General features: G+C 35.6%; 1 protein-coding gene across 1 annotated transcript; it reads left to right on the plus strand.

Moving 5' to 3' along the window:
- The first annotated feature begins 234 nt into the window (after positions 1–234).
- TMEM244 (transmembrane protein 244) lies at positions 235–8,740 on the plus strand. The gene is made up of 6 exons (XM_088162835.1): positions 235–267; positions 2,411–2,496; positions 3,024–3,097; positions 6,076–6,201; positions 7,657–7,705; positions 8,632–8,740. Exons 1-6 carry the CDS (start codon positions 235–237, stop codon positions 8,738–8,740), a joined length of 477 nt encoding a protein of 158 aa, XP_088018961.1.
- The last annotated feature ends 2,124 nt before the right edge of the window (positions 8,741–10,864 follow it).

The following is a 10,864-nucleotide window of genomic DNA, read 5'->3' on the forward strand; positions in this document are numbered from 1 at the left end:
AGTATGAACATTGGATGAGCAAGCAGGATTTTCTCTTTGCTCTTCAGCGGCTTACATTTAGCTCACAGATGTCTTCTGTCTCAAGTCAGTTTAATCCAATCAACTCACCTCACCCCACCCTGTCCTATACTCACCCATTAGAATGTTTTTTGGGGTGAAAACCAGCTGCTTCTTCCTGCTAAAGTTGGCATACGGAATATAACAACAGCACTTCCTCTCACTCATCATGTGTCCATGGCTCTCAAGGTCAAAACTGCTGAAACCAAGGTAAAGGGAATTATTTAGTGTTGTATATGTCACCAGATAGTATTAGAGAATTAGACAACTGCTGTGGAGAATGAGCTGTTGCTTTCATTCTTACAGACTGTTCTTCAATGTTCTCTTCTTTAAAATGCCCAAAATTAAAAGGATACTTTGTGCTATAGTGCTGGCAGCAAGTACTGCAAAGTACATCTTATAAAAAGGATTTCAAAATATGTGATGTTGTTCCACTTATGAGATAAAATTCTTGGAAGAGTCATAAAATTTTACATTTGATGTCACTAGTGATTTCCTAAGATTCTTCCTTTGAGTTGTTTTGACATGTAATGAATAATCCTGTAGATTTTAACTTGTGGGTTTTTGCTTTGAAATACCAGAAGATCTAGAAAGAGAATTTTTTTTAAATTAAAAATAAAGAGTATTCTTAGGTTAAAAAAAAAAAAAGTATGTTTAAATTTCTGTGGCAAGGTCAAATAAAAAAATGAGGTAGAAGAATGCAAAAAAAATGGAAAATTTGCAGTGTTTTCATTTTTGTGTTGTGCACATTTCCTTGGCTTACTCAAGTGAACAAAGTAAGGCACCTAATGCTTTAATATACCCCTAAGACAGGGACTAAGAATATTCCAGGTACAAAGAGAAAAATACTGTGCCTTTGATGCCAACGAAAGTTTGCTGCTGACTTCAGGGCTAGGAATTCGCCTACTGTAATTACGGGTCAATAGGTCATCATCTCCCAGGCATCCTTCAGCTCTGTGATTTTCCCTTCAGTCCTCTCTCTCCACTTTTATTACTGTACCAATCTCCATCTAGGGCAGATAAAGCTTCACAGAGGCAGTTGCAAGAGGAGGGGTAATGGATAAAGGAGAATCACAGGAAAAGTGCAGCTGCCCAGAGCAGTGAAATGAAAAAGATTCCCACCAAAAATATGCCGAACATTAAACTTCCAATGCTTGAAGTTATGTTTGGGGAGTAACAGGCAGCATGGCTGCCAAATTTACACATGACATTGTAGTTAATTTCCATTACCACAGTGATGGTGCTGCACACTGTGGGAAGGAAGCGATCAAATGGGTTATTTAGGCAATTTTAGAATAGGCATTTAGAATGAGAATATAGACAGTACAAAGGATCTGTATTTAGCCCCAAACCAATGTGGATGAAGAGATTAATAGTTCTCAATTTTTGCTTGGCTCTGTTTTGATGTAGGGGAAGAAGAAAAGGGTAAGACTGTCCTGGACTTTTTCTTATTAACAAATACCAGTATCTACAGGAATGATGGATTTATCTCCTGTTGCATTAGGAACTAAAACTTTTTAGTCTCTCTTCTTATGGGAGATAGATGCAGTATTCAATATTTAACACTTTACAACATTTAGCAATATAAAAATAGGTGGTTTGATATATTCACAGTGTTCCCACTTCTGTCAATGTTGGATGCTTCTGTAATACATTACCTACCACACAACCACTTGAAGAACTAAGGCCAGAAATTAATGCTAGAGTTGAAGTTTCATCCTCAGAAGTATCCACTACTGCTTTGTAGGATCTCTTATTTCCAAAGGGAATTTGTTCCATTGGGTAATTACCTTTACAAGTCAAGATGTCCTTCTTGCATCTCTTGAATTTGTCTAGCTAGAACTTGTAGCTGTTTACTTATTGTGTCTTTTCTGATAGATTAAAGACCCCTTAAGTACCTGGTATTTTCTGTGAAGGTACTTATCCATCATAATCAAATCATCCCTTGGAGCTAAACAGATTGACCTCTTTAGGGCTGTAGCCCTAGTGAAGAAAAACCCCAAACATTTCTAGCTACAATTCCCTTTTGAGTCTCTTCTCTGTACCTTTATTTCTTAATAACTATCAAGAGCTGTCCCTCTCCTTTTAGGAACACTTGTAAATTGTATATATAGTAGGTATACAACAATATAGGATGGAAACAAAGCCATACATTATAGCCACACATTAGGAGCTGAAATGTACCAAAGAACTTTTAACACATTCATGTAATCAGCAACAGCAACAATTCTGCCCAAATATTTTATTTTACAAACTTTTAAAATATTATGTTTGATAGAAACCTAGAATTATTTTCTAAGAATGCCTGATGTTAACACGGCTTTAGGTTTTACTGTTTTATGCCCTTTTGCAGGTTGTACTGGTGAACCTGTTGATATGCATAATAGTTTTCTACACTGTGTACTATGTGGTCCTCTCTGTGTGCTTTGCAGTATTCAGGTAAGATTTCCCTGTCTTTAGTCTGATATGCTGGCATACTGGATCTCGTGGGTGGAGATTTGCCTATTTAAAGGAAACATCCAGACTGGAGATATCCTGGCTTGGTTATTCCGTGAATATAATTTTTCAAATTCCATTAATTGTTGTATCTGAACCTTCTTTCAAATGCACAAATTGGCAAGTGGAGACTCAAAACTAATATAAAATGTTGGTTCCAATATTCTTCCTTGCAGTTGCACCATGCAAATTAATGAAGGTAATAGAAAAGATGACATAAAAAAAGGAAAATAAAGATTTTATAGTCAATGAAAAAGACAAATTATATCCCCTCAGGAAGTTATTGATTAGCATGCATAGGACGAAACATCTTAAATAAAAGTGAGCAAGGGCAAAACCACAACTCAGAATGGGGCTTTGAGAGCTTGCAAAAACCCAGAGTATTCAATTTGATATCCTATTTAAAAACACTCATAATATGTCATGTTACTAAAACTCTCTGTTTAAATTTATTCATTTTGTTTCCACAGGATTAAAATGTTGGATGGTTTGGCACCTTTTGATTTTAAAACAAATCCCTCATGGATTAACCCATATTATTTAGGTAACTGAAGTTTGTTTCTCTTTATTTTTTCCTCACTCAAGAAAATACATTACATATGGATTTAAACTTGTCTTCCAATTGACAGTAGTTTAAAGCTCTTTTAGAAATACCAATGATTTCTGTATTTTAACTACACTGCAATTAAATGTTTATGCATCTTGCCAGCACTTCTCATTTCTGTAATGCTACTTTACATTCAAGTGATTTTTAGGCTTTTTGTTGAGTTCTTCGTCTGATCTTGCATCATCAGAAGAAAATGTCTGCTTTGTCAGGACGCTTCATTTTCATTGCAGAACAATTACCTATTCTCCATCAAGTTTCTCCACAAAGTTGTTTAATTTAATTTAATTTTCACACTGCAGCAAATTTCTTAAGAATCACTGGATTCAGATCAGAGAAATGGGTCACATTCAACTAATGGTAATTTTGTTTTGGTAATACTTGAATACAATGGGCATTAAAATATCAGAATTTGATTGTAGCTCAATCTCTAAATGTATCTTTGCATATCCTAATAGAAATTTCTGCAATTTTTCTGAAGCTCTTAATATATATTTTTTCCTAAACTGCCATTCCTAAAAAATTACATGCATACAAAAAAGGTTACCAGATTTGAAATCTATTTTACAAAGGCAAACCTCATAATCTGTCAGTAAAATACATAAAGCTCAAAAGTAAATTGGTTAGTTCGTAGGTTAAAAGCATAATAAAAATACATGGATGTTTGTACAGTGTTAATACTGATTTCAGGTGAAGAAAGAAGATTTATGTTACACCAGTGGGAGAAAAAAAATAAAGCATATTCCATTAGAATTACTTTTCAGGGCCAAATATGATTACTGTATCTCAACATGATTTCCCCCCCCAAATTTTATCAGTTTGATGCAACATGTTTATGTGCCAAAGACGGCAGCTATTTCATACCACCAATTAGTATTCCATCCTCCTTTCTGTCCATCCATGAAAATGACACAGAAACACAGAACCACCTAAGAGCATCTGTTTAAAATCTAAGGGCTTAGATTCAGAATCAAGATGTCTACATGATGTTGCAAATGAGAATTTGTTTGCTCAGGAGTTCCACTCATTCCTGTTGAAAACAGAATTCTGTCTAAAGATAATCTCAAAATAAAGATGGAAATGAGGTATCCTTTCCGGATACCCAGCTTTCTAAAAAAGTTTCCAGAGCATTTGCCTACATTAAAAACCCTTTCTGAATTACAAAATTTGGCATAATTTAGAGGGATTAATGAAATATGATAAACATAATATAACGCATTGTGAGACATTACATTTTTAAGTGTTATTTCCCACTTTCCTAACCACATGAGGTTTTTCTGGTTACATTTTTCTTATTTTTCTTAGAATTTTTTAAACTACTCATTGAAAGATCCATCATACAGTAGGGAATAATAGACCCTCTAAATAAAAGAATAAAATTGTAGGGCACAAAATGCTGCCAAGGTAAATTCACTGTATAAATTGAGTGAAAAAAAAAAAAGAAATATGGTCTCTCTCCTGTCAGCTACAGGAATCAGAGAGATTATGTTATTGCAACAGTAAGAAAAAAATAATTTCAATGAAAACATTACTTTTATATACCCATGTACTTAAAAATAAGAACAAATTGCATTTAGATGGACAATTGTCTGAATTACAAACTCATGTTTATGGCCTGTTGTATGTGAACTCAGGACTAGAGAAAAAAGCTAGAAGGGACATCACTTATTTTCCATGCAAGCTCCTGCTAGCACACAGCACTGAGAAAAGCCAGGCTCCTGCATGTAGGGATGCTTTGCCTCTGCTCACCTTGTAGGCTCTCTGCTCTATCTCCCTTTCTATGTCGTCTTTAAATTGTTTGAGATAGAAATATATATATATATAGAGAGATGTAGATATTTTGGTATACATATACCATTTAAATATATGATACAATGAAGGGAGGAAGCTATGAAGTTCCTTACCAAGCATAGCTCCTTAACCACACAATTTTGTTTTGTTTGAGAAAAAAATTACCTCTGTTAGTGCCAAACAAATCCATTTGGCACCATAGGCAAAGATTGTGGATGGTCCCTGTTGGATCCCAGAAATCTGGAGTTGTTGAGCTTTCTGTGCCTGAAAGCACAGAATGAATGTCCCTAATGAAAATTTTCATTAAATTTTTCATCTAGGCTATATAAATTAGTCATAATCTTATCACTGGTCATAATCCTGTTATTACATATTTTTAGATAAAATATATAACATTTTAACGTCTATAGGCAAATCAGGTTACAACCCAAGCAGATGTCTGTGGCAAAAAAAATTATCTTTGTAAGGAAAAGATAAGCATAATACTTAATAGAATCACAGAATCACAGAACCATCTAGGTTGAAAAAGACCTTTAAGATCATCAAGTCCAATCATCAGTGTGGCACTACCACCATGTTCACTATGAAATCATGTCCTCAAGTATCATATCCACATGCTTTTTTAGACACTTCCAGGGATGGAGACTCCACCACTTCCATGGGCAGTTCCAAAGTTTCACAACCCTTTCTGTGAAAAAAAATTTCCTAATACCCAATCTATACCTCCTCTGGTACAACTTAGAGCCATTTCTACTCCTCCTGTCACTGGCTGCCTGGGAGAAGCAGCTGATCCCCACCTGGCCACAGCCTCCTTTCAGGTAGTTGTAGAGAGAGGTAAGATCCCCCTGAGCCTCCTTTTCTCTGCTCCAAACACCCCCAGCTCCCTCAGCTGCTCTTCAAAGAACTCGTGTTCCAGACCCTTCACCCGCTCTATTGCCCCTCTCTGGACACACTCCAACACCTCAATGTCTGTCTTGTAGTGAGGGGCCCAAAACTGAACTCAGTGATCTTGTAGGAAAATCTGCATAACTATCTCTGATATTTTATCTTCTTATTGCTGTCTTTGGAATATGAGAAGAAGTCCTTCAAAACCACGTTTGGTGAAAATATCCTATTTTCATTTACAGTTCTTGTGATATCCTTGGAAATAACTTTCTTCATTAGTGGTCTGCTGTTTGCTCTGGTTGTGGAAGAATGGGTTTGGGACTATGCTGTAACAGTTACTATCATTCATATCATCATAACTTCAGTCGGTAAGTAGGTTTACTGCTAAATATTTGCATAGTATCACAAGTTGAAGGATAAATCCACTATGAATCATCTAATGTATTACTGGACTAACTTTATTTTCCCTAAAGCTAAATACATATGTATCTCTATTTTGCATCCATTTGACTCATGCCTCTTTAAATCCTCTCATTTTAAACTTAATTCTGGATTTGTTGCAGAATTTTAAACCATTATATCCTTATTTAAAAACCAGAGGTTTAGTTCATATTCTAATAATTCGTATCAAACAGGTCCAGGCTAGATACAATTTCTGCATCGGGGAGGTGTGGTTTTTTTTCAAAACAAGACATTAATAGTTTTTCATGTCTGGATATTTTAAGAACTACTCATTAACACTTTAGCTCAAATTCAGAGTAAAAATGGAGTCTTGCTTCAGCAAAGTCAGTGCAAAGGTTGTAAGTTAGATCATTTGAACTAAATCTCAATGAGGAAAATGAAGCATTTTACCACTGAAATGTCCCCATGAAACTCTTCCCCTTAAAGGAAAGAAAAAGAAAAGAATTAGCTGCTGTAAATGAGACTCATCATCTCTTTTTGCCAACACCTAGTAATCTGCTCCCTCTTCTCATGCTGTTTAGCACAATGCTTCTATGGCTAATTACGAAATATATTTTAACTCCATCCTTGCCAGACCCTATTTGGGGATTCGTTTCTCTTACAACAATGAGGTTAATATGTTTATTTTAGAATGCAGAAAAAGGAAAATATTTTTGACAAATTAGGATGCCCTCCCTATTGTATAGAGATTAATCTTCCATTTTCCACTGCTTTGTCCATTTGTCTTCTAGCTCTTTATACAGATGGGAGTTTCCCCAGTTCCCTGACAAATTAAGCCAGAGACCAACAGAGACTTTACCTTAAAAAATTAAGCATTATTTCTCATCTACTAAGTTTAGTTCTCTGGAATTTAAACTACTGTTATTCCTCCTTAATAATTTTTGTATTTAAATCAAGGAACTTACAGAAACCCCTCTATTTGTACATAATTTTTACAGGGAGTTGGCTTCTGTCGTTATATCGGATGATGCATCTTGATGTCCCAACAACCCCAGATTTATCATTGCTTCCTTCAGATGGGCAACCAAATCCCTGCTGGCTGACCCTGAGCTGTCAGCATCACAGTGTGCTGCAGTGTGCTTCACAGTGCCCTTTAATACCTCTGTCAGCTTTCTTTGGGGGAGGCAATGTGGGGTCCGAGAATGGCCCTGCAGTTATCCCCCAGTGGGGATGTGGGGCAGCTTGGGTGTGGCCAGGGCAGGAGCTGGTCAGAACCTAAAGCATTTGTCATTTCAATATATGTAAAACATATAACCTATGAAACATAACAAACCAGACCTTTGATAACATAGTGCACTGCTCACTTGTCCCCATTCTTACTGTGTTAAAATTTACATTTCTACTTTTCCCTCTTCTTGCAGTTATGTCTGAATTCCCCCTGATGTTACACTGGTGGCTGGCATTAGGTATAATTTCATTCTTTAAAGCTTAAGTTGCTAAAATCTGTGTAGAAAATTAGTGTTCATAATACAAATGGTTTCTATTAAATCTCCATTGCTTCACTTATTTGAGAAATGTCAACATCTAAAGAAGAAATACAGGCTTTTTGTTCATACTTCTTTTTATGACACAGGTAAATAATGCTGGACTAGGATTTGCCTCATCTTAGAAAAAATCGTCTCTTTTAAGGCCAGAATATGCTCATTTGATGTTAGTCTTGCAAACAAACAGCAGACACATGACTTGAAATAAGTCCTGATTAAGTCCTGACTAATCTCATTTAGTCAGGACTTAATCATGACTTATTTCATCTATAATAGGATGAAATCTATCTCAATTCAGGTGTTAGAAAGACAGTTGTCCAAAGTTGTAGCCTTTCTTGATACCCTTTTAAATAAATGGAAAAAACCAGGTACCTTCAAAGGCAAGTTTTATAGACATGTTCTCATGATAGATGAGATGAATTTCGGTCATCACATTTCCTCAAAGTGAATGGCAAAACTACATTTCTGAATGTTTAATTTTCTGTAAAATTAGAAGCATAGATTTTTACATGAAAAGTAGATTATCTTGAAAAACAGTAGTTAAGGGAAAAGGGCTGGCTTCTGTTCTTCTTTCTTATATTATGGATAAGAAGGATCAACAGCTGCAATAAATTCCTAAATGATGGGGAGAGATAAATAAATTCCCTGTCCTACAACTGATTTTGCATTAGCAATTGTGGAGGCTGCTATCTTTATAAGAAGATAAAGCCTTGAAATTTGGGTGAAACGTTTAAGTAGGGAGGTTTTGGTTTTTTGTTTTTTTTTTCTTTAATTGAACATTAAAATAATGTCAGTTTAAAGTTTTATCATAAAATTTGTATGCCACTATAAAAACTAATACAAAACAACCACATATTTTCTTTCAGGATCTGGAGTAATTTCAATGATTTGTGGAGGACAGATTTTGGCATATTGCTTGTTCAAAGACAACTTCATTTACCCAATTCTAGATGACTTTTGAAAAGGAGTATTAGAACTTGCCTTTATATCTATGTGAATCCTATTGTTTTGTTAATCAATATAATTAAAATGAATTGAAGTTAGCAACTGTGTAATTGTAAGGTTAATACTTACCAGACTTCCTGTATCTTATGTTTTTCTGGCAATTTCATTACTTTCAGCTTTTGTATGTACATTTTTCATTAATCAAGTAATTAGATACACTGTCTCTTTTGAAAACCAAGAAGCCATAAGGAGGATAAAAGCAATGGTGCAACATTCCAGCAAAATCTTACAAGCAGAAGGAAAACATTTATTTGAATGTAATGCTTTCAGGGTGCCTGTTATCTGTTGCATTTTGTGAAACGCTGACTCTAATTTAGGCTGCTGTCTGACCTCTAACAAGCATTGAAAAACTTTAAAGTCACCCTATCTGGCATAAATCACGTGTAGGTTTAAAGCAGTCTTTACTGATAAACTCCTGCCAAAGAAGAATTGTTGAACAGCGCAAATCCCTGCACCTCATTCCACCTTAAAGCTCACACTTAGAAGCTGCCCAAGTCAACAGGAGGCAGAGGTACAATTCCTAAATGTTGGGTTGACCCTTTTGCTTCCAGGGGTGCTTCCAGGCAAATGTTTTCTAAAAAAAAATTCTGGCTATTCTTGCTTCCATTAATGAACCATTTATGGTCTGGCTGTGCTGAAAGGGGGAAAGGCAAATGCTGCTGACAGACACTTTTCTACATATCCTTCTTTCTTCCCCAGCTACCAGTGGCCAAAGTGGGAGTTTATGGGTAGTGGTAATTAAAAACAACAAAAGAACCACAGTAGAGGCTTCAATTTACTCTTTATGTCATTAATCATAATAAAGTTGTAACAGAAAAATTGTGAGAAGGCAACTTAGTCTTAAATGTGAAATCCAGGGATTGGATTTCAACTGCAGTTTGCTCGGAAAGGGAAGACTAAATTGCTGTTTGCATGGGAGTGCTAAATGTTGCATTTGCCCTAATCTCACTCAACAGGTAATGCCTCTGAAGAATCAGTTCCCTATTGATCTAATCAAACATCTTTAAATTTATTGCAAGTTTTGAAATTTTCAATTAAGTTTCAGTACTGAAAGTCCATGTACAGTGAGAAGCATCATTCAGAAGACTCCCAAAAGAAGGAGTTTGTTTCTCATGAATGATAGATATGTAAGCCATTTTAGAGACAAACCAAATATGTAAATCCATAGCACTGAACAGACGTACACTTTAGAAGTTTTTTAGCATAATATGCTGCACGTTGAAGTCAGAAGGAATAATTCTGGAGAGTGAATAAACTGACTTGCAAATCTTCATGACGGTGCAGATAACTGATCCTACAGTTTGGAAAATGTTTGGGCACTTCTAGGCTTGTTTCATTTCACAACTATAGAAATGGATGGGAAGGAAGTAAGGGCTACCATAAATTTTTACCCCTGATCTCTTCCTCACAGAGTCTGTGTGTGTAGGTAGTGTGCCATGTGGCAGTACATGAGTGGATTAGATATAAAGTTAATCCATGGGTGGAACATGTTTCTGTTTTTAACCTGACAGGATTTTCCTCTGTGTGTGTCAGCTTAACTGTAGCTTTTAGTAGCTCTGCTGCCCAGTCTTAACATTTTAAACACTTTTATTTTCTATTTAAAATTTTAAATCATCACCAAGAAATACCTTCAGACTAATATGAAGGATGCTTTAGTCCCAGTATTTTTTCAAAGCACATACAACTAAGCCAGTGGTGGAAAATCAATCACAGCCAGATCTCACTCAAGGATTAAAAGCATTATTCCAGCTACTAAAGGGTCATTAGGTTTTTGCATTACTTTCAGATATGGAATTGTGAGACAATTTCAACATTATTTATTTCATCTTTTCCATCACTCCTTTGTTGTGTCCAATGATAAATATTACACCTAATGTTAAAGTGTAGGCAAATTTTATATTGTGCAAATAACTATTAACATATGAGCAACACAAGCTGTATATGCGTGGCCATTACCTGGTTAGAAGCCTTCAGATATAATACCTAATACTGTGTGATTCTTCACTGAGGTACCAAAACAGTACTTTTCAATATGACAACCCTGGCTGTTTCTGGAACAAAAATAGTGTCCCCCTTGAGC

Source organism: Sturnus vulgaris, chromosome 3 (genome assembly GCF_052056855.1).
Source record: "Sturnus vulgaris isolate bStuVul1 chromosome 3, bStuVul1.hap1, whole genome shotgun sequence".
Lineage (NCBI taxonomy): Eukaryota > Metazoa > Chordata > Aves > Passeriformes > Sturnidae > Sturnus > Sturnus vulgaris.

Coding starts and splice junctions, on each gene's coding strand:
- TMEM244 (XM_088162835.1), top strand. CDS start 235: ATGGCTCTCAAGGTCAAAACTGCTGAAACCAAG. Junction 6,202..7,656: donor TATCATCATAACTTCAGTCG/GTAAGTAGGTTT, acceptor CTCTTCTTGCAG/TTATGTCTGAATTCCCCCTG. Junction 7,706..8,631: donor TGGTGGCTGGCATTAGGTAT/AATTTCATTCTT, acceptor CAAAACAACCAC/ATATTTTCTTTCAGGATCTG.